At 40.6% G+C, this 23,981-nt stretch overlaps 2 protein-coding genes across 4 annotated transcripts; both read left to right on the top strand.

The window, feature by feature from the left end:
* Positions 1-184: 184 nt before the first annotated feature.
* LOC143104469 (uncharacterized) lies at positions 185-3,879 on the top strand. Its single transcript, XM_076268559.1, has 5 exons — positions 185-779; positions 2,009-2,182; positions 2,464-2,584; positions 2,686-2,888; positions 3,354-3,879. Exons 1-5 carry the CDS (start codon positions 741-743, stop codon positions 3,567-3,569), a joined length of 753 nt encoding a protein of 250 aa, XP_076124674.1. The 5' UTR covers positions 185-740; the 3' UTR covers positions 3,570-3,879.
* A 48-nt stretch (positions 3,880-3,927) lies between these two features.
* On the top strand, positions 3,928-23,362 carry LOC143104468 (uncharacterized). Of its 3 annotated transcripts, none has more exons than XM_076268558.1 (22): positions 3,928-4,081; positions 4,630-4,689; positions 4,845-4,960; positions 5,109-5,186; positions 5,317-5,369; positions 5,712-5,883; positions 6,276-6,359; positions 6,616-6,783; positions 7,017-7,172; positions 7,608-7,778; positions 8,122-8,211; positions 8,313-8,378; positions 13,727-13,851; positions 14,069-14,159; positions 15,186-15,328; positions 19,266-19,431; positions 20,529-20,638; positions 21,735-21,876; positions 22,076-22,212; positions 22,351-22,414; positions 22,666-22,727; positions 22,962-23,362. In XM_076268558.1, exons 1-22 carry the CDS (start codon positions 4,012-4,014, stop codon positions 23,218-23,220), a joined length of 2,583 nt encoding a protein of 860 aa, XP_076124673.1. In that variant the 5' UTR covers positions 3,928-4,011; the 3' UTR covers positions 23,221-23,362. The 3 variants fall into 3 exon arrangements, with proteins under 3 accessions (XP_076124673.1, XP_076124672.1, XP_076124671.1); XM_076268557.1 differs by having other exon boundaries at positions 8,056-8,211; positions 13,733-13,851; XM_076268556.1 differs by having other exon boundaries at positions 8,056-8,211.
* Positions 23,363-23,981: the final 619 nt, after the last annotated feature.

The following is a 23,981-nucleotide window of genomic DNA, read 5'->3' as shown; positions in this document are numbered from 1 at the left end:
CTAACGGTATTGTTATACAGTAAGATAGGCCTACATTGTTCTGGAGGCAGCAGAAACGGAGGGAAATTGCTCTCCTCTGGAGACCATTTTTTTGCAGTTTATGGTAATAAGACCACCCCCAAAATGTCAATGAGCTGCTGTACTTCTCCTTCCATTGCAGCAGCCTCTATCAAGATGCTTGGAAGCCTACAGTATCAATGTACAGACTTAAGTGTATTGAAACGAAAAGGCGAAAACTCTGTCACAAGTTAGGCCTAGGCTACTTTCAAAAGTGTTGCTTATAGTTAACTGTGTTTGCACAGTAGATTTATTTTAAGGTTTCCTGGGAATCCGAATGCAAGTTGGTTTAAATTTAGTCTGTAGTAGCCATGCTACTCTGGTCTGTTTTTATTCTGTGTGAGAGAGCAGTCTCCACCACATGTCGCTGCATCTTACAACATGATGTCATCGAAAAACAATGTATTGGACACATATTATTTTGATGACAACTTCTGAATTATATCGTCTAGGACAACAGATTTGAGAATGCGTAATCTTGTATTGTGCCGTAATTTGGCGCATGTTATTACGTAGTGGCTACATTGTTAGCCAGCAACGTTCTGAATGACTGAAGTTCTAATGTACTTGAACAAAAATGGAATACTGGCATATTTCAACTAGTTTTCTTTACGACCGGTGACGGAAAGTCAACGTTTAAACGTATGCTCTGAAATAAGAATTTGTTGATTTTGGATCCGCTCATGATGGAGTGGAGTATGGAGGGGGCGACAACGTTCGAGGTAAGTTGGAAAGGATGTAAAAGTTGACCGCCTAGTTCACCAGTTATCGTAAACTTTATCCAAAAATCTTATTTAATTTCTTCTCGTTGTTAATGGTAGGTTAGTGTGTAGCCTACATCTCTATTTTTCTCTTCGTTTCTCGCATAACCCCGATTCATGTTGGCTTTGACATCATTAGTTAAATTACCGTTACTTTCGTAGCCTTCATTCTCCCAAATAATGCACATGAACGAGGTCTTGATTAGATCTCTATCCTTTTATATTTTGCTCGAGTTTGTGCAACTCGATCAAATCAACACATAGACTACAACGCCAGCAAACCAGGGGAACAGTTGCAAACAGCTGCACATAGCAAACATGTCTCAGTTCCATTTGTCACCCTCATGAGAAGCTGTTTGAAAAAATGTGTGGGTATGCCTATGCCAGGTGTTAGGAAAAACTAGTTAAAAAAAGTTATGGGATTTGGCAGACGCTTTTGTCCAAAGCGACATAGCCTACAAATAACAACAATACAATAGTTACTAAGAGTAACATTAAGGAGAATAGCATTAATAAACAACAGTGTCAATTTAATCAATTGCCTAGTGAAAATAAACAAATACTATAATATACAAACAATAACACGAAACCCTTAATAAACTAAGTGCATGTTGAACAAATATGCCTTTAGACCCCTCTTGAAAGACCACATCACCTATCCCCTATCACAGGAACGGAGACTGGGCAACTCATTCCACCAACATGGAACCACTGAGGAAAAGGGTCTTGAATAATTAACCTAGCGTTTATGGCTGGTCGACACAACAGACGCTCATCATAAGACCGCAGTGGGCGGTTAGGGATATATATCTTGATTATTGAATTAAGATAGCAGGGAGCAGATCCAGTCAGTGTCCTATAGGCCAAAGTGAGAGATTTAAATTAAATTCTGGCTACTATAGGGACATCACAATAAAACATAATAGCTAGGTTATATGGTATATTATATCTGTCTTCATGTGTCAGTGTTTGCATTGTGTGTGTAATATAGCCAACCTCGTTTGGCTAATAAGACCAGGTTGAATATAGCCTATAAAATATACTGCAGGGCCAACATTTTATAGTAGGCATTTTATATGTGTGTGTGTGTGTATGTATGTAGGTACGAAACACATGCATTTCACACACACACACGCATCCCCACACACTCACACTCATCTGAACTCCCCCTCCCTAACCTCTCTCCTAAGGAGCTGGCCGATTTGGAGATGCGGCTGCTCCAGGACGGCTTGCGCCCCAACGCTGAGCCTGTGGAGCGGCTGCTCCACCTGTGGAGGCTCTGCCTGCGTACCGAGGGCAGCATGAATGCCGCCAGGCTGGAGGTGAAGGCGCTGCAGGAGGCCCACGACAGGGAAAATATGGAGGTGAATATATAACCACTCTGTTATGGAGAGGAATGGGATATGACCCTATCTATGACCCTGTTATTGTAGGAAATCAGATACAGTTAATTTAAGGTAGTGTGTATGATGACAGGTGTGTGTATACTGTACATGTTACATGAGAATGTGAACATCTAGGTGTAACCGTCACAGAAAGATGATGATGTCCTTTTGATTAGGGCTCACTTGTGTGTGTGTGTGTGTGTTTGTGTGTGTGTGCATGTGTGGCTGCATGTGTCTGTGTGTGTGTGTTGTAATTACAGGTGCAAAAGAAGCTAGACCAAGTCCGGGTTCTGATCGCCAAGCAAAACTCATTTAATGTCAAGCTTGAGGAAGAAAACCAGCAACTGCATGCTCAGCTGAAGCAACTGCACCTCGATAAAGGTCAGGCTGCAGCCACACTGAGACCCACTGCCAGGACCCTTGCAATGTGCACTGTATAACCATATCTGAGTGCTAGCATAAATCATATTTGTTTCTTACAGAGGCTGAGAAGATGGAGGTGGCCGAGCTGCTTGACCAGGGGGGCCTGTGCGAGATCATCTTGTCCAGCCCCAGCGAGCAGGTGGCTTACCTGCTGGTCGAGAGGGCCTCTCTCCTGGAGAGATTGCAGGCTCTGGATGTGGAGAAATCACCATCACTCATGGCCGCTGATCCTGCAGCTGTCTTCAAAGATGGCATGGATAAGGTACCCACAGTGATTTGTGTGTTGTTACTGAAATGATCCAAGTTGTGTCTGTGCCTCAGCTGGACTATCATAGCATAAGAAATTCAAAATTAAAGGGATCAATGCACTGTAGTTTTATTTTAAGGACTGATCAGAGAAAATGTTCTAAATATTAGAGCAGTGCGTGTTAGTGTAAAATGAATAGTTTTATAGCAAGGCATGGTGATGGTTTTATTGAGTAGTCCATGTGATGCAAATAATAGCTGATATTGCTCAAGGATTTAGCTTTGCTGAGTTCTATGGTCCTCTTTTGGTCCTTTGGTAATCTTAATTAGGGATTAAGTCCGGTAATCCGCATTTTTGTTAACTATGTGCTCTTCCATTACACGGTCGCCTAAGCATCAGCTAAAGGACTAAATGTACAGTACTTCAAATGTAAATGTAAATATATGTCTAATGTAACATCCACACATCGTTGTTGTATAGCTGTCCTTCCACAAGGCGGTGCCGTCTCGGGGCCAAAGCTCCTGGAAGAAGCTCTTAGGACTCCGTAAGGCTGCTCAGAGCAAACAGAAACTAGCAGTTGTATGTTCATCTCAGCAACATCACTGTAGTCATTATGCATGGGGGCTTAAAGGGGAGAGGAGGCAGGATGTTGAGCCTTCTAGTGAAATGTCTGTGATCCTAACACAGCTGAACTAACTGGCTCTTTTTCAGCACGGACCTCGTCTCATTTTAATAACATCTCCATTGCTCTCTCCTGTCACCTTGTATTGTAATGAACTAACATCACTCAGACTTAGTCTTTACTTACTGCTCATCTGAAATGTGACTTCAGACTAGCCTTCTATATTGCCTTTTGCTTATACTGTAGTTCTCTTTCTCTGTAAAGCTGCCCCTGGATGATAAATTGCAGTGTCTTCCAGTGAAATAAATAAATCCATTAACAACGCATGGTTTGTCTTTTGGCCATTTTTGGTCATCACCTCAAGATCTACCCAGCCCCCCCCCCCCCCAAAACAGTCCAAATCATTATCTGCCCCCTCTTGTGAGGCAGTCCTCTGGTGTTGAGCCCTCGGAGGATAGTGGTGCTGAGCGGCTGAACCTGGAGAGAGACCTGGATGAGGCCTCCCGCCGCCTGTCCATGGCTCACAAGGAGATCCGTCGGCTGACGGATGAGCTGCAGTCTGCGCACATGACCCAGAAAGCCTATGGTGAGGGGAAAGCCAAGATTATCTTGTTCTAAAATGAGATGTCCTTTCCTGAAGGAAATAGCAGCACTAAAATATAGTTTTGTGGCTAATTAACACACCCCGGTCTCACTAACCCTTTATCTACTGCGTTTGGAAAAATAACACTGATTACTGATCACAGACACTGATGAAGTACCATGAAAGGGAACCAGACCTGAGGTGTGTTCAAATTTGCAAACGTTTGCAAACAGAAACACTCCCAAACAGTTTGAGGAGGTAGATCTCCACAGTGTTACCGTTACAATGGAATGTTCACACCAAATTTAACTGTTCAGAGAAAACATGTTCGCCACATGTTCACGCCAAATTTGAACGCACCTCTAAGAGAGAGAGAATTCTCTAAAGAGAATTCAGCTGTGTGATGTCATGTCAGTTATAGAATGTTATGATTTGATCAAATTTCTGAACATGTTCAGTTTATGTGTAGCTTACTTGACAGAATTAGGCTGATATGGAAAGTTTTTATGCATAAGGGGGTATTTACGATGTGACGGATGCCTTTTCCACAGAGACAAAGCTACAAGAAGTTGAATTTCTCAAGCAGGAAGTGGAAAAGCTGAGACTCTGTGGTAAGCCTGGGATAATATTTGTCTTCAACATTACATTCAGTTAACCAACAATGACCTCCCACCACAAAGGAAGGGTCACATCACATACAGCATCTCAGGAATTAATAATTTAAGTGGAGTGTTTACCATGGTCCAACATGACAAATCTCCCGCAGATGTTTCCGAGCTCCAGAAAGCCAGAGAGCTAAATGAGCGCCTGGACAAGGAGATCAGGATTCTGAGAGAACAAGTGCGCTCTGTGGACAATGAGCGTATGCTTCTCCTTGCCTTGGTAGGCACGCAATGCAGAACGTTTAGGATCTATGAGTGTCTATTCCTTCATGCTAGAATATATTTATCACTCACCATTCATAAAATACATAGGGTTTATGGTGGCACACAGCTAAATATTTCAATATGCTGTTTGGATTTTGTTTTAGCTTGATAAAAAAATGATGGAAGGAGCTGAAGCTGAGGATGAGGAGCATCCTCTGATATCACTGCCTAAAGTAGAAAAGGTAACATGAATGCGTATAAAAGCAGTGGTGCTAATCCAGAAGTCATTTAGTAGATAGTCTAATGTGACTTGCTAACAGCAAGCATCCCTGTGCTTGAGAGTCTTTAATCGTAGGATCTGTGTCGTTTCAGGTGGAGATTAGCGTACAGGCCGTAGATGATGATATGGAGAGTGCGCATGAGAGGTACTGTGCCAAACAACCAATTTCATCTCAGCACATCCTGCATTTTTATGAACTGCAGCTATTTAAATAGTGTTACAGAATGACTAAATACTGTATGTGAAAAGGTGGAATGCTCTTTTGAAGGCTTGTGGGAAAACTGACTTTACTTAAAAGGAATATTCCAGCATAGCTTTAAAATGTGAATAATAGATTTTAAGTTATAAAATATTAAAAAAAAAACTGAAAAGAATTAACTTAAATTTCTCATTATAATTTAGCCAAATATGTTACCCATAGTGAATGACAACATCTTTGACAAATGGACACATGTGTCGAAAAAGTGTCATTTACTGACCCGCACAGGTGCCTTAAGGACCTGAAGGAGAAGGATGTTGAGCTGCGCAGGCTGCAGACATGCACCCAGCAGCTGCAGAAGGAGCTCAGTCAGCTGCAGCTCCAGAGAGACCAGGCACAGCAGCTTCTGGGAGAGCAGGAGCAAAACCATAGGAGTACTGTGGAGGACCTCAAGAAGGAGGTGAGTCTGGGGCAATACTTGCACTTACAATTATTTGCCACTAGAGGTCGATTAAAGACAGTTTTGTGCAGAGCCATATATGGCTCTGGTATTGTGCAAATGTAGACAAGAACAATGTGTGTGGTCTTCTAGTGGAAGGGGAAGTTATTCTTGTCTATGCATAGAGCTTAGCTGTCTATAAATTGATATGCTTTTATTTGACTCTGTCTTTTCAATGTATTTTCTTCCTAGTTAAAGAGTATGTTGTATATGTATAACAGCCTATGTTCACCTCACTGCAAATGTACCTGATTTAATGACTTGTCATGAACATGTCAATTGTAATGATGAAGTAAATTAAAGTTCACTACAGAATCCAACTCCATACATATTTCCTCCATATGGTGTCCTAGCTGGAGTTTCTGGAGTCAATGGTGAAACACGCACAGGTTGAAAACCAGAACCCCCTTATTGATGACTACAAGGTCCTAACCAAGGTAAACTAGACTAAACCTTATTAATGGGTCAAAATCAAGATTTCTCAAAATGGCAGCAAAAGTGTACTAATCTAGAAGATAAATGGTAATAAGAAGGGAATTTAAATAGGCATACACTGTGAACATATGCCGTATAGTAAGAGGTCATTCAGTGAACTACTGAGGAGTAGTCCTCATAGTCGGAGAGATCAAGAATGTCCCTGAAGTACACAATACTCAGTGAACTGTCAGCAATACTGTTTGCTTGTGTCATAAGGCGGAGAGTGTGCTCCAGCAAAAAGATGAGCAGTGCGCAGAGATGTTGGAGATCCTCCACCACAACATGGCCTTATTGAACACTGCAGAGGCGGACGTGCTATCAGGGAAAGAGAAGATCACTGAGCTAGAGAAACTTAATGCTGAGCTGGACCACAAGAACCAGCAGGTAAGAGGAGGAGCGAAGCACCTGCACAGCACCAGCTCATAGATTGGCCTAGAATTTAGGTCTAAACCCCTGACACAAAGAATGTGTTTTTATTCTCCTCTGAAATTACATTGTGTATGCACATTTTAATCAGTTTGATTCATTGACTTTAATTATTGTATACAGTATATACATGAAAAATATGCATGCCATGAGACAATGTATGTATGTATAAAATGTATGTGTGCTCGAAGGTGCTTGCTGAGCTGCAGGAGGCCTTGGCCAGAGTGTCCGAGCTGGAAAGGAACTGTGAGTCTAAGTCTGCCGAGCTTCAGAAGCTTCTGGAGAAGAGCAGGGAGCTTCAGCTCCACCTGGATACAGAGCAGAACATGCACCACCAGAGCCAGCAGGTAAACAGGGCCTGTCTTCAACCAATTGCCTACATTTTAAATGCACAGTATTTTTCAAAACCTTCTAAATTAGACATATTGAATAGCAGTCTGTAATCGCCACATAATGGATGAAGTAGGCAGTTGAAGCTTTGTGCAGTGCGAATAGAGACTAGTGCCATTGAGTGTCACTAATAGTATACTTTATGTGCTATTGCAGGCTTGTCGTGGTGCACATAGCGAACCTAAGTTTGTGTGAATTGTTGTAGTGTATGACAGTATAGGATCAGTAGTCCTTGCTACTGCCAGTCTCCAGCTTTAGCAGAGGTCAGGTCTGGGGAGATCAAGATTAACCTGTCCTTGAAGTGTAAATCATGTCAATTTCCCAACCCAATTTCCTGATTGATAAATACTATAGTCAGTCAACTCTATCACTTATACTGTTTGTGTCATGAGGACCAGGAGAGTCTGCTCCAGCAGAAAGCTGAGGAGTGTGCAGAGATGAGAGGGACTCTGGAGAACATCAGTGGCCTCTTGCGCACTGCAGAGACAGAAGTGCTCTCAGAGAAAGAGAAGATCACTGAGCTGGAGAAACTCAATGCTGAGCTGGACCACAAGAACCAGCAGGTAAGAGGAGGAGCGAAGCACCTGCACAGCACCAGAGTGAGAGTCAAGTATGCAATAAGTCTCCTCAACAGTGAGCTGCAATTAGCAGCAAGTAGCCTATGCCCAAATTAATGCAAATACCTTCACTGATTGATGTGCACAAGGCTTAGAATTTAATGCTACACCCCTAGTATATAAATTATGTTGTTACTCTCATTACTTTGTACTTAAGCATATATGTTGCTTAATTTAACTAATTATTATACATGAAAAAGATATGTTTGTCGTGTGCTCGAAGGTGTTTGCTGAACTGCAGGAGGCTTTAGCCAGAGTGTACAAGCTGGAAAATAATCGTGAGTCTCAGTCTGCAGAGCTTCAGAAGATTCAGGAGAAGAGCAGAGAGCTTCAGCTCCACCTAGATACAAAGCAGAACATGCACCACCAGGGCCAGCAGGTAAACAGGGCCTTTGTTTCATGACTAGAAGTGTTTGCTGTATGTAATAGGGAGTGCATAAGTTAACTCTTCATCCGCTAATACTTTATTTTTGTGTAAAGGAGCTTGATGAGCTGCACATGGAGTTGAAGTTGGAGAAGGATCGTGTCTTTGCCAAGGAGAAAGAGGTGAGGGCCAAAGTCTGGGCTAACATTCAGCAAGTTGAATTTATGTCCCAATTTCTCTCCTCTAGGTGTTCAATGTCCAACAACTCAATTCACTTCAATCATAACATCAACATTATCTTTTTGCGCAATGTTATTAGCGTAAGTGTAATACTTTGTGTCATTGGAAAGGGAAATTACAGTAAGATAACATACATACTACTCTCATATGTCTTCTATGTTTTCATTTTTATGTAGGTCATTTTTATATAGGCTATACCAATGTTGTGAGACATTTCACGATAATTGATCACTATTTTGTATGTCATGGATGTAGGCCATCATCGCTACTTAAAAGCATTGTTAGTTGTGGAGTACTTGTATCATCGCTATGGGTCAGATGTCTTTGAAATGTAATCCATTACTGAGTACAGACTACACACAAATTTTTGAAATCAGTAATAATCCATTGGATTACAAAAGCAATGTAACATAATCTGAATACTTTTGGATTACTTTTGGATTACTAATAAAAAACTCAAAATTAAATACACTGAATAAAAAAGACACTCAATGAAGATCATTTTGATGCTACACTGACTTAAAATATGTACGGAGAATAGCATGTCTGACATTGTATACAGATTTCAAATACAAAATACTTTGTAATTTTGTAATTTGTATTTTATTGGGTTGAGGAAAATTACTGTATTTGCATTAAAATACTTTATTGTATTTTTATATTAATTATATAAAAATACTGCAAAATAATCTCTGTGAGACATCTATGTGATTACGTCATAAAAGCGCAGAATGATGCATGGATGCTAAATGGTGCTGACTTATGCCAAACAGACACTGTGATGCTGATTTTAGCCCAGAATCAGTTGGATCTGACAAACGTTTGAATCAGGTCTGTCCGATTTGTTGTGTTGTTTCAGCGGGCTCACGACTAGAGCCCTACCAATGAATCGGGTGTGCTGATATTATCTGCCGATATTAGCTATTTTCCAATCTATCAGTATCTGCGTTTATATAGTCAGCTGATTATTTTAAAATTAAGGAAAATAAAAAGGCAAATATTGATCCTTCATATAAATATCCAGTATTGTCTTCCCAGCTTAACATTACGTCCAACAGTAATATAATGTTAGCTACTAACAGTAGCTAAGGTGGTTAGTCACAATGATAGCATTGGCTAATGCCATGGTCTTTTGGGCTCCTGCCGTTGACTTCAAGGCAGCGCTGCCACCGTTGACTTCAAGCCAGCGCTGCCATAACCCTAACCGTAATCCTAAACCTAATCCTAACTCTAGTGCCTTTCAGTCAGCGCTGCCTTGAAGTCGACAGTGGGGGCCCAAAAGACCATATATCAATTATAAGCCCTCTGTGCGGCCTTTGTTGGTTCCACAAGTGCTCCACAGCAAATGAGGTTTATAAGTAGCGATCGATTATAAAAAAAAACACATTCTCTGTGGTCGGTCGCACATAAGGGGCTTACAGATAGGAAGCGGCATGCGCTGCACTCACTGCAAGGTTGTGCTGGGTTGAGCGAATGGCCCAAAGATTTGTGTAACGCTATTTCTGCTACTTTATTGTACACATGTAGCCCCCACTTTCCCTTTTAAACACAAACTGCATGTTTATGTGTAAACCTCACTCCTGATCTGGGTCATGGCACCAATGCCTTGTGTTGATTTGCACAGCTCAGCCCTGCACTCGCCTGGACTCAAACTTGCAAACAGCTTGGGAGTCGAGCATGCTAACAATCAAGCTAAAAGCCCAGGCTGCTGGCTCTCTTACTAGCACAACTCTTAAGGCGTTGGGAAGGAAGTTTACACAACATCCATACTGCACAGATATGTACCAGCTAGCAACAGTTACACAACATCTGACTGCAGAGAATGACAACGAAATGTAAACATGTAGGCCTAAGGTGCTTTGATTAGTCTAGGTCTAGCCTAATAGCACAATTATTATGACCGCCGCAGATTTTTTTTTTTTTTTTTTTTTTTTTTTTTCGCATGCCCAAATTTCCTGAAAGACCGGGGTACACGAAACTTGGTGGGCATGTAACCCCACATGGATAGCATGGAACCATCGTTTTTCGTTTGGATCTGTAGCCCCCCCGCTGGACTGGACCCCCCGAAAGGAGGGTAGGGCAGACACAGTTTTCTGTGAATATCTCGAAAACCGTAGGGTTTAGGAGGACCATTTTTTTTTTGTATGTTGATCTCAAGGGGCCATGTCAACCTATTCCATAACCACTCATTTCATGTATAGCACCACCTAGTTAAACACAAAAAAGTAAAAATGAGGTGTTGTAATTGAAGGTATCTGTGACCTAACATAGTCAAAACTGCACGAAATTGGAAGTGTGGGATCATTATGACACCCTCTGTATGCACGCCAAGTTTTGTGGAATTCCGTTCATGGGGGGCCACACAATAAATTAATTTATGTTACTATACACCAACTGGCCTGTAGGTGGCCGGAGACAGTTTTCTGTGAATATCTCGAGAACCGTAGGGCCTAGGAGGTCCACCTTTTTTATGTATGTTGGTCTTAAGGGGGCATGTCAACCCATCCCATTACCACTTATTTCATGTATAGCGCCACCTAGTTAAAAATTAAAAAGCAAAAAATTAGGTGTTTTCATCACAATATCTCTGGCTGACAAGGTCAAAACTGCACGAAATTAAAAGTGTAGGATCATTATGACACCCTCTGAATGCATGCCAAATTTTGTGTACTTTCGTTCATGGGGGGCCTTACAATAAAATAATTTATTTGTACATTTAGTGACGTACACCAACAAGGATTCCCAGGACACTGAAAGACCGGGGTACACAAAACTTGGTGGGCATGTACCCCCACATGGATAGCATGGAACCGTCATTTTTCGTTTTGATCTGTAGCCCCCCCGCTGGACTGGACCCCCCGAAAGGAGGGTAGGGCAGACACAGTTCTCTGTGAATATCTTGAGAACTGTAGGGCCTAGGATGACCATTTTTTTCCGTATGTTTGCCTCCAGGGGTCATGTTAACCCATTTCATGTGCACACATGTGCACAAACAGATACACACACACACACACACACACATACATTCACAGTAATCATACGTATGACACATACTCACACAGTAGACATATGTACGCTTGCATGCACAGGCACATACGCAGGCACACACACAAGCACGCACACACACACACACACACACTCACACACACACACACCCACACACATAACATAAACATAACACAAACAATCAAGAATTTCTCAGAATTATGAACAGGCAAGATGGAGGTGGGGTTGTATAAAATGAATTTTACATGTGAAATCTATGAACTAATCATGTTTTGGTACTTGTTGTCTAGCAGATACCAGTGAGAATTGAGTGTGGATAATGCAATTTAGTGAGACAGTTAGAATCATATAGGCCTTTCAGCGTGATTTCTTTTTGTGGAAAAAATGTGCTGGACTGGGCGGCAGTCATATTTTGTACCGCTCTGCGGTACATCTAGTTAAAACAACAAACAACGCCTTTTAGTCCTAAAACTGGTTTAATTCAGTTAAACTGGCATCCAGGCCGTGCAGATGGGAGCGATATGTAGGATCCTGATTTCTTCTTCTTTTTTTAAGCTGCTTGTTTTTATTGGAATTTTGCCAGCATATTATGTTCACGTCATCGCATTTTATGAAAATGGTTGCACTGCTGTTTGTCAGGAAATTGGACTATCATACCCGTTCAGATTTTAGGTGCACCCCCGTTTGTGGTAGGCTTACCGTCCTTTATTACAGTTTTTTTCAACTGCTTACACACAAAATCTTTGCTTGTCACACAATTTTCTAAACATGTCCTCCAAACATCATAACCCGACACCAAATCTGCAAAACCATATACTAATTCTCAGTGTTTGACTCAGTTTTCAATTGACTAAAACACATTTTGCAAAACACCACACACAATTTTCTACCTAACACACAAAAATCTAACAGGAAGTAACTTGATTTCGTTCTTCAAACACAACCCATCAAAATGCCACACTAAATCACCAGTGCTTCACTCTTTCTCTTCACATGTGCAAACACTCTTTACTTTACTGAACACCATCCAATCATTGCCTTAGTACTGTATTAGGTCTATGAATAGATATACTCTCTATATAGGTATAGACCCTTTCAATCTGCTCCTAGAGGATTTCCGGTTGAAATATTCAGAACCAATGCTTTAGCTTACAGTAATGTTCTACAAAAAGTTGACTTTATGTAAAATTTGTCTTTTTACTCTATTTTTGTTTGTCCCCATGTTACAGTACCATTAGCTCAATACATTTTTCTGTGCCTCCAGAAATGCCTTAGGAACGCTTACTGTAGGATTGTTTGTTTCTGCAGTTGAAAGGGTCTATAGGCCTATGAATACATACTAGACACGACCCCCCCCCCACACACACACACACACACACTTGTCTTTAGAAAAAAACTAAATCAGTGTTTTCAAAACTCCATGTACATCTGGTGGTCACTGTATTCTTCTTTGCTTTTTTCTTGTTTGCTGTAAAATACTGTATTCACAACAGCAAATTATTTGGGAAAAATCACTATTTTTGGTTTCAATATTGCTTGCATTTTTACTGTGTATTTCAACTTCTCTTTGTTGATACCGTAACTTTCACTCTTGTATGGAAATACATATAGAAAGCCTAAGACAGAAGAGCTTTAGGTTTTGAGCAACAGTATGATGGATCCAAAATGTCATATTATGACAAAAGTGTTTGTAATGTGAGGCGAATGTTTGCTTTAAACATGTGTTTTTGACATTTTGAATGTTGTGTGTCATTTTGCTGGAGATTTGAGGCATTTTGCATTTTGTGTGAGCAATTGTGGGTTTTGTGTGTGGAGTTTTGAAAAATAGACACAGAGTTTTGAAAACGTGTGTAAACAATTGTAAAAAACTGTAATTAATGCCACTTATTTGTGTCTGCTTCAGTGGCATTTAGAAAAAACGATTTAATCCTCAACATCCCGCCCTTACTTTTTTAACATTTCGGAACTGTTCCGAGACCGATAACGTTGCGTCCACAAGAATAAGACATTATGCTAATTATCATCTAAATGCAACTTCTATCTAGTTTGAGGACTAGAAATATGCGCTCATCTATAAATAACTTCCAAAACATTGCCCTCTTGTCAAAAATGTCACATGGCAGAAAATAACGTAGGCCTATCTGATCATTTCACTGTCTCACAGCCTACTTAAAACCGTGGTGTAACTTTTCCACTGCATAGGCCTATGTCATAGATAGGCTGACTGGACTAGCCCAAGTCATTCAATCAATAACTAATAATTAATTGCATTTATTTACTCAAGTTGCAGGAGCTGCAGAAGCAGCTACAACAGACTACCATTGACTTTGAGAAACGAAAGGATGCCAAGGCCTGGTCTGATGCCCTCCACAATCTACAGGGCGAGGTGGATGATTTCATGGAGCAGAGGTAGGTCAGGCTTCCAGATAGCCTGATTACTCTGGTAGGCTACAGAGCTTGGGGCATATAACCATGGTTGGATTTGTAAAGGCATGTGTTTTTACAGGTGCTCTAGTATGCCTAACCATGTTTAGGAGTTAAGACACTGTACCTTGTCGTCCCATATGTTTTCAAATATGTTTAAATGTATATGTGGGAAACTTGTGTGTATGTGTGTGGCACACAGGAGACTGTGGCTGCAGAGGGAGGGAGAGCTTCAGCAGGTGGTGGAGACCCTGCGCAAGCTGGAGGACACCCATAACAAATCTGCTGCGCAGGTGTGTTTGTGGTAGACTACTGTTCTATATTCATTATGTGCCTGCTTTTGTGGCATGTGGAAGAACAATTGTAATACTCAAAATACCAAACTCAACATTATTTTCATTTATTCCACTGCTTGGTTGAATTTCCCATTGTCATACGTAATTTAGAACGACCATTAACCGTATGTTATTTGCACACCTATGAAGTAGATCCATTTTGTTGGCCGTATCACACTTGTATATTAATTCGCCGAACTCGTTGTGAAGTTTAAATTAACTGTCACGTTGCATCCGAGCTGTAAAATGCAGACGTTCAGAACATAGTAATATTGTAGCATATGACGGAGGTGGCTTTTAGCTAGATGGATAACAGCAGGCTAAGTAAAATAGCGATGTTTCAAAGCTAAAGTTCATCAGAATCTTGGGATACGGCCGCTTGACAACGGGATAGATAGAACTAACGACTGGCCTTTGACCGTAGCAACCATCCATTTAGAACTAGTAACGGCAGTTTGTCCTGCAAGTTGAGAAATTAGTTGATATGTGTCGGAAGGAATTAGTTCTACAAACAAGACAGTTTTAGCGATTAAAACGTTTAAATTGTAACAGGAAATGAACACAACGCAAGTGGCAACAGTGGAATAAGCGGGATAATGGACTCCACGGTGGTCTGTTCGCGTCGGGGCCGTTTTACAACCTCGACAGGGCATTAACTTCTGTGAACAGACCACCGTTGTCGTCTATCCCTTACTTAAGTGTGTGTGTGTGTGTGTGTGTGTGTGTGTGTGCATTTAGTGTTCCATTTGCGTGTGTGTGTGTTCAGTCTAATCCCATTAAATTGTGGTTTTAATTATAGCTTTCATAATTTCATAAGTGTTTTTATCTGGTCTGATACATGACTGTATACTCTTGTTATGTATATTATACAGAGCGATAATCTTTTAGTCTAGTAGATAGTATAGCCTGCAATCCTTGTTAGTGTGACAGTGAGCCATACGTAGATCAGTATGATTGTGAATGGTGTGATAACTGCATGGTTAGGTACTGGAACTCCAGGGAGAGGTGAGGAACCTGGCACTTGAGCTGGTGAGAGCTGAGAACGAACAACTGAAAAATGAGGCCAAGGACATGGATGTTGATCTGGCAACGCTCAGGGCCCAAGCACAGGAGGCTGAGAAGCAGAGGTATTCTCCCACATTTCAATACTTTTAACTGATTTTTTTACTGGCCGACTTAACTTTTGGGGCTCTATCTTGCACTCCAGCGCAATTGACTTTGTATACTCACGCTTTTGTCTTTCCTATTTTGCAGTCAGTGAATATTGGAATTTTCCTTCCACAGGTACATGTCTGTAAATTAGGGAATTCGATTGCGCCCACGTTGGAAAGTTAGGTCAACTCTTTCTCGTTGTTGAGTTGCCTGATGGTAAGGTACGGCCGTAGCTTACACCTGCAGGAGCCCTTGGCTGCCTGTGCTGCGCAACGCACACTTCGCTCTTCTCATCTATACAATGCAGTTCCCATTTCTGCAAACCATAATGTACATAATTACAAGGAAAAATATTACCATACGAGAGAAATCAGTGTTGTGTCCATTAAGATGTGAAAAAATAGGCATACATCTAGCGTACACATTTCCATGAATCATGGATGTGTTGATAACATAAATTAGGAAATATTAGAGGACTTAAGGAGACGTGATGTTGAACTGCATGCCGATGCCATTTAACCCAAATGCCCCAGCAGCAGCACGGGAGAGAAGAGCTTATCTGACAGAAGATATATGTGCATTGTCTATAGAGAGATAATGTTAGATTACATTGCAAAAATATCACCATGCATTCATAACCTTGTGATTAAGTGAGAGTGATCCCAAAACATCAGAAAGTATGTCTTTGTGACAATTCTGTATTACATTTTGTCAAGAGGAAAAATCAATTGCTAACTGTTCCCAACTGAACAGTGCTTATAGCGCTGTGAACGTTCCTGGCTGCGCCTGGCAAATCCGCCATCATAATAGCAATCAGCTATGGAACAAGCGTGCCTGTTGTTAAAGGGAATGTGAGATGACGCTCTGATTGGTTTCTTGCACGTTACACTCAAACCACACCCATGAGTAATGTAGCTACTTCAGACCACCCCATTTTAGATTTGCGTCTGGCGCAACAGTCATTTATCCCGCCGGTAAAATAGCAACAGCGCCCAAGATCCGCCCACAAAGCCACTTTGCGTTTTGCGCAAAGATACTTCTGTTATAGATCATTAAAATAGAGCCCTAAATGTGGGTATGGTAATGGCATGGTGAAAATGGCAACCATTAAGTTATACATCAATTTATAATATATATTGGTCCCACATGTATACACATAACATATCGATAAAAAAAAATCAACTTTTGAGATTGTTCTTAATAGCAAAAAGCAAACCAATTGTAGAGTACATGTAATGAAGAATGTGCAAGGCATCACTATTTTGTGGCATAGCTATTTCAAAACTACAATGTGTTAGTTTTTCTCGATAGCTTTAACTTTTTCGTCAACTCTGCAGCGCTTTGTCAAAACAGTTAACACACAGGTCTAAACTTAATCACTCTGGCCAACATGACACATTTTGCCTGCAAAAGACTATAACACTCTCAAAACATTTAAAACACATAGCAAAAGCAAATTTTGCCTTCAAACAACACAAATTGTACAGTAGTCAAATCAATGTTCACTTTCAATCAATCATTACACACTGCACAACAAAATGCAAAACATTTGTCTCAAAATAAGGAGTTTCAGCCTTCATTTTTGCTATGTCTGTGCACCACTGTACTTTCTATACATCCTGCCCATCCTGTCACTCAGGTCAAATATGTACATGCTTGACAGACTATAACAACTAGTGATGGTAATTTTGATACCACAGATTTAATAAGGACCCAGTCAAACCAATAGTATGAAAAATCAGGAACAGAGTTTATTTACAATGATGCGCATCAAGGGAGAGACAGCATGACTTCACCTAAAGATCCATCAGCTGCTCTAACTAGACAAGGAAATAGTTAGAGTTTAAGTATCCTTCCAGGCTGACGGGAGATGGCGTTGGTCATCCCATCTCACGTGGACTACACTGAATCAGACCCTGATTAGTGGCAGCCTGGCAATCCGGAGCAGATAGCTACTGACGCAGCCATGCAGAACAGTAAAACACTGCAAAGTCATAATGTTCCTGCTTATCTCTAAACACAGTCACACAGAGATATACACAGGGACAGTACAGATATCATACAGTCATTACATAGAATCATACTTTTAGTATCAAAGTGACCTACTAATGAGAAATGCAGAACATTAAACCACATATTGGAATATTGGACATAATGCAGAACATTAAACCATATATTGGAATATTGGACATAATGTTCTATTTCACTAGTTATGACAGCTAGTTCAACACATTAGCAAATAATGACTCAATAGATGGAATTTGTTTTATGGGGTAGGACTTTTCAACATAGAACCAGTATAGTGTATTTTGACCAACATGACATTAGCAACTGAAAATTAAAAACAGCAGACAAGCATACTACAAGCATGGATGTACTAAAGCATTGCTGTTTGTTCAAGGTGGGAAGAAACTGCTTTCATGTGCACAAGTGATACGATGATATGGACTTTGACAAACAAACAGTTCAAGCGCCAAAGTAACTAAGAAAAACTGTACTATTAATCACTTGCCTGAAATGATGCTATCCAGAGGTGACACCATTCTAATCTTTTGAAAAATTGTGGTCTCCCACACCTACCAAATGTGTTAGTTTTTCTTGATAGCTTTAACACTTGCGTCAACTCTGACAACGCTTTGTCAAAACAGTTAACAAACAGGTCTAAACTTAATCACTCTGGCCAACATGACACATTTTGCCTGCAAAATGCAAAAGCAAATTTTGCCTTCAAACAACGCAACTTGTAGTCAAATCACTGTTCACTTTTAATCAATCATTACACACTGCACAACAAAATGCAAAACACTGTTCTCAAAATAAGAGTTTCAGCCTTCATTTTTGCTATGTCTGTGCACCACTGTACTTTCTATACATCTTGCCATTCCTGTCTCTCAGGTCAAATGTAAATGCAGCTAGTTATGACAGCTAGTTCAACACATTAGCAAGTAATAACTCAAGAGATGGAGTTTGTTTTATGGGGTAGGACTTTTCAACATGGAACCAGTATAGTGTATTTTGACCAACATGACATTAGAAAATTAAAAGCACAGCATTTGTACATAATCGTTGCATGGATGTACTAAAGCATTGCTGTTTGTTCAAGATGGGAAGAAACTGCTTTCATGATGTGCACGAGTGATACGATGATATAGAGTTTGAACAAATAGTTCAATTCTGATCTGAGAATGGACTATATGCCACACAAGTCTGTTTCAGCCAGCATGTTTAATTCCAGTGGAGCGTTAGCAACGGCATCTTCTGTTATATTCTGCTCCTTTCATGTTCACTCCGCGTCTTCAAATATCGTGTTTATGCCGCCTAACAGTGCAACTCATTAATAAACTTCGACATAAACTTCGGCATAAATCTTTCCGCCTTTAAATGTGCTCATTCACTAGGTTTAACACTAAACCAGGTCTGTGTAAACAGGTAAATTAAAACAACACAGGAGATGGTTAATTGGAAAAGTTTGTACTGGTTGAAAAGCCTTCCAGGAAGTGCGTGGCATATAGGCAATTGCTCCAGAGTGACTGCACTATTACTTACTAACTGTACTATTAATTACTTGCCTGAAATGATGCTACCCAGAGGTGACACCATTCTAATCTTTTGTGAAATCGTGGTCACAGTCACATGACATGGCATGACGCATAACAATGACAGATAAACATGCAGCAACTGTAAACAACTTTTGCTCAAATTTGTGCCCAAGCTCAATTGCTCCTTTTTCATGTTTTGACATCTTAGGTATTGTTTTCATTATGACAGAGTGGTCAATGAGCAAGTGATGATAGTTGCTAATAGATAGTAACCAGAGACAAACTAAAAATGACAGTAACAAAGTAACCTACAAAAAACTGCTGTTTTAACATGAACAAATAATTTGACATCCTTTCCTGTCCTAACACGCAGGCAATTGTGGCTGTGCTGCGAGAAGAAGATGGAGCAGCAGATGAAGGCCCTTCAGGACAAACAGGCCTCCATGACCCTCTCAGAAAAGGACTTCCAGTGCCAAGTGCTGGACCTCAAGGCCAAGCTGGCAGCCACGCAGATGAATGAGCAAACAACCAAATTGGAAGTAGGTTTTTGACCCATAATACGAGGTCCATAGGTCAAAGTAGGTGCTATTATGTGCTGTGCCCAACTTCAGTGCCAGTTTAGGGAACCATACGTCCAGACTTTGAATGGACAGTCCGTTTTCAAGTTCTCTGTCCGCCCTGCCTGCCTGTGTCCTCCTTTTTTGACAAAGCAAGCAGCACAAGCGTGAGTGACTGGCACATTTATGCAGCCACAATGATGCATTATACTTTCCACGTGGGAATGGGCTCTTAGCTACAACATCTACCAACTAGAGGGCCTCTCGGAGACCTGCAGACCTCCATCAAGGCCAATGGTGTGTCTAGGCCAGCACATGATTGGCCTCGTGCTTCAGACCTGCTATAGCCTGACGTTGTCATAAACAAATTCTAGTTAGAATATGAGTCTGATACTGCTCCATTGGGACGTAATTATGGGGCGTGTTTCAACCAATACAGGGGGGGAATGCCTCTGCACTCAATTGGATAGACCTAACCAATCAGAGCAATGACAGCTTACCGTGAGATGTTGGAAGAACACACGAACCATCCTTCTTGGGTTTTTAAAAATAATTCCGTTGAACACCGATACTACAAACATGTTATATGTGTGTGCATGCGTGTGCCCGTGTTTAAATGTGGGTGTAAGTGTGCTTTTATATGTGTGTGCGCCCGGCTGTGTGTTTATGGGTGTGTGTTAATTAGGGCTGGTAGATGCGATTAAGGACCAATAATATATTTTTCAATGGCATTAATAACATGCAGCCAAAGATTGTTTTATTTTACACCGTCACTTGTTCTGTTATCAATGATTCTCTTTGGCTGCCATTATTTTGACCCTTTGATGCATGACCTTAAGACCCTATGCTAGCTAGACTAGTGGCAGTCATAATTATAACTATGGCCATGGCGTTTTATGATGACTTATGTCATCTTAACTTAGGATACTACATAGGAATTTAGGCATTATTTAGGCCTTTATTTGGATATAGTGTGTCTCTAAACATCCATAACATTCATAGTAATGTATGTAATGTAACATCCATGACAATATCTGATGACTGTCTCTGATGACTGTCTCTGTCTCTCCTCCTCACAGCTGCAGAGCTACCTTGGGGTACACGACCAGTTGCTCGCTAGTCAAGATGAGGTGTTGGTCCTGAAGGAGGAACTTAAAAAACTCTTGGATGAAAAGGCTAAAGTACTGAAGTGAGTGAGACTGTGCTCCTGATTTCAGGGTTAGGTTTAGTGTGATGGATAAAAATGCATTGGTATCCTACACCAATAGCCTACCTCATAGGTTTTGTTACGTGAACAGTTGTTTTTAATATGTTGATGTGTAGAGCCCGACTGATATGGAATTTTAAAGGCCGATACCAATTTCGATATTTGAGGATTTCCAAAACCAATAAACGATAAATCGTCTGATATTCCTTAAACAGAATGTAAATATGTACTCTAATATTTAGCATATTGAAAAGTTCTGATCAAGGTGGGACATTGCGTTTAAATAGGCCTAACTAACTGTATCCTAATGAAAGGTTAAATTAATATGGATAATAGTGACAGGTCTTTGTTCTTATCCGTCATAAACACCAATGCCACGATAACTTTCAAGGTATTTACTTAATGCTTTTTAAAGTTTTTTTCTACCGTTGACAGCATTAAACAATGTGATACTTGGTGTGATTGGAAAGGAAAATTGCAAAATGTAAGATAATGTCCATACTCCCATGACTAGCGGCTTGAACACATTGCCTGTGTCGCGTCTGTGGAAACGTTTGTTGCATGTGGATTTTCATTTCGGTGCCCATGTCAACAGGTTACAGCACCAACACTGCCTCCACCGTAACCACGTCTCAGACACGGCTTAAACCGTGCTGCAACCACAACCCAGCTAGAGAACAGAATGGATGCCTGTTTTTTTTCTGTATCATGCAAGCAGTTCTGTGTAGAAGTATATTGAAAAGAGCAGTAATAATTTGTGTTTAAAATGGGAAGTAGGCTACATGTAGTGTGCCATAAAGGAGCAAAATAGGACGACCACTAACAAACTCTGAAAAGGAGTTGTAAAAGTTGTATCTAAAAGTGAGGACAAATTGGCCAACATCAGGACACCTAGCTCATGCTTGTGGGTTTCGTATCAACATTACAGAGAAACAGAGATCTATTTGACAAAAGTATTGCTTTAAGATAAGGAAGTAGTTACCACTGCTCCGGCACGCCCACAATATTTACAGCTTGTTAGCTATCCTATGAGTATTAAAATCCATTATTGAAACTTGTTTCTAACATTTTCTTATAGCAAGTACAATGAGAAAAAAGAACACTTCATGGACAAGTTTTGCGCCGCCAAATTATTTTACACAAAAGAGATGCTTTGGCGTGATGATAAGATCCAAGAGCTTCAGAGGAATTGTGATTTCCTTACAAAACAAGTGGGCAAGGTTAGTGGACAAGGACAAGTATGTCAGTCATCCTAATCTACTAGTATATTTGCAGAAGTGTGTGTCTGCTTTTGTTTTGATTTTGGAAACGTTTTTGGAAAAATGCAAGGTGCATGGAGGACTCTCAGAAAAATGATAGTTTGTTTGTTTGTGGTATTAGTATTTTATTGTTCCTTATTAATCCTTATGTCCATCCCAGGTAAAAGAGACGACAATGAAAATGGACGAGGTAAACAGCAAGCTGTTGAAGGAGAACCATGAGTTTCAGTGTGAACTTCTCAAGGAGAAGGAAGACCAAAATGAGACCCTTAACATCCTCAAGAAATACAAACTCAGGTACTGTCACCTCTATCTGATTCTGCAGGCATAAAGAACCCATTTAGATTTAATTGCCATGTCTAATGTCTGCTCTTCTTAACTCTACTGTGAAGTCTTATCACAACACTACCTCCTATTCTGGTTTGTTTTAACTAGGATTGAGCATCTGGAGAAGATGAATAAGAAGATGGAAAATGAGCAATTATGGAACCATAGTCAGGTAATTACTCTTCACCTCATAATTTACAGTAATGATTTTGGATTATCAAACAGCTTGTCCTCTCATATGTATGGTCATTGCCCTCTCGCTCTAATCATAACATTGATCAATGTTCTCTGATGAACTGCGTACATCACTTCCAGTCCAAAAAATGTCTAGCCATACAATAAGTAGTCTAAATCGTAGCACAGGTCAAATAGTAGCCTAGTTTGGTTTTGCTCATGCTATGTGACCCATTGTTCTATTCAAAGATAACCAGATATCCTTTTCCACACGCTGCTCTGGGGAAGTCACCGTCTGCTACCAACCAAAGGCAAGATTTGTTTGGACAAACAATTATATGAACGACTCAGTCAAATCACTTATTAATTTTTTCTGTTTTATTTTAAATGCTTTTCTGTGCTTTACATATTTTTACACATTTTTAAGATAGTCCAACAATTTTATGCTGACTTTACACTAGTAGTAATGATCCCACAATAGAATGGTAATAACATGTAATCCTCATCCTTATGCATCTTGCCACCCCTGTCCATTTGGCCCACAGTGCTTTGCCTGGGGGTGACACCAAGCGTGACCTGCTCGACATGATCCAGAACACACAAACAACCATTCAGTCGGAGTACCAGGATGTGAGTCCAGCACAGTCCCTGACGCACAGACACACCTATGAGATTGGCTACTTGAACCTCACTCCTCCCTTCAGTCCGCCCAGGAGGCAGATGCAGGCTGAGTCGAGCGGAGTAGGCAGTGAGGAGGTCCCACAGGCAGACAGAAGGTCCTGCCTCACTGAGCGCTTCCTGTAACGCGCCGCTGCTATGCGCCGCTGCTATCCGCAATAGGAAGTATTACCATTTGTACCCTTGGTATCATCGGGACTAAAGACTGCTACTATTTTTTATTTATTTTTAAAAAAGCAGATTCTGTTTTCAATAAAGTGTGTCATTGCATTCAGTCATTGTGTTTGGTGCTACTTTATGTCTGGTTCCATCAGTTTAGGAATTTGCCAAACTTTACATAATTAATTCATACTTATTACACGGCTCTCTTCATAATGATGTGGATGGATTTCATGTGCATCATTGAAACGTCCTGCCACCATGAGTAATGTTTCATGGGCATGAATTTCAGCTCCCACCCTGGTGCCAGGTTTAGGGCTGGCACCTTCTCTGGGATGTCTGTAAAGACGAAGGTCACTGGAAAACCCACCATTAGAGTCCAGGTAGATATCAAGGTACCTGGTACAATGGTATTTATCAAATAGATATCAAAGATTTTAGAGTGGGGCACAATAGGATTCTTTGAGTAGTAAGCTTCTGTGATGACACTTAAGCTTACCAAAACGGCTGCCACAAGGCCAGAGAGCGAGCCTCTTTTCCAACTACGTAGGCCTAGATTCATTCAGCAAGGCACGTTCATATAATGGCGCCACATAACTTGCTGTAGCCTAAACTATCAGTTTATTGATAATCACTCTAATTTATACCCCCAGAAAACAAGCAGCACATAGCAGGGCAGACATGTAAATATTTTTTAAAGCAAAATACATTAGATGGATTTCTGGATA

The sequence above is a fragment of the Alosa pseudoharengus genome, unplaced genomic scaffold, assembly GCF_046254945.1.
Source record: "Alosa pseudoharengus isolate Yale_2024_CS ecotype anadromous, Long Island Sound unplaced genomic scaffold, YU_APseudo_1.1 YU_APseudo_1.1_scf_5, whole genome shotgun sequence".
NCBI classification, from domain to species: Eukaryota; Metazoa; Chordata; class Actinopteri; order Clupeiformes; family Clupeidae; genus Alosa; species Alosa pseudoharengus.
Note: the sequence above shows the minus strand (reverse complement) of the source record. Positions and strands in the feature narration are given on the sequence as shown.

Coding starts and splice junctions, on each gene's coding strand:
- LOC143104468 (XM_076268556.1), top strand. CDS start 4,012: ATGGCTCACAAGGAGATCCGTCGGCTGACGGATGAGCTGCAGTCTGCG. Junction 6,784..7,016: donor TGGACCACAAGAACCAGCAG/GTAAGAGGAGGA, acceptor GTGTGCTCGAAG/GTGCTTGCTGAGCTGCAGGA. Junction 8,212..8,312: donor TGCACCACCAGGGCCAGCAG/GTAAACAGGGCC, acceptor TTTTGTGTAAAG/GAGCTTGATGAGCTGCACAT.
- LOC143104469 (XM_076268559.1), top strand. CDS start 741: ATGATGGAGTGGAGTATGGAGGGGGCGACAACGTTCGAG. Junction 2,585..2,685: donor GCAACTGCACCTCGATAAAG/GTCAGGCTGCAG, acceptor TGTTTCTTACAG/AGGCTGAGAAGATGGAGGTG. Junction 2,889..3,353: donor TCAAAGATGGCATGGATAAG/GTACCCACAGTG, acceptor GTTGTTGTATAG/CTGTCCTTCCACAAGGCGGT.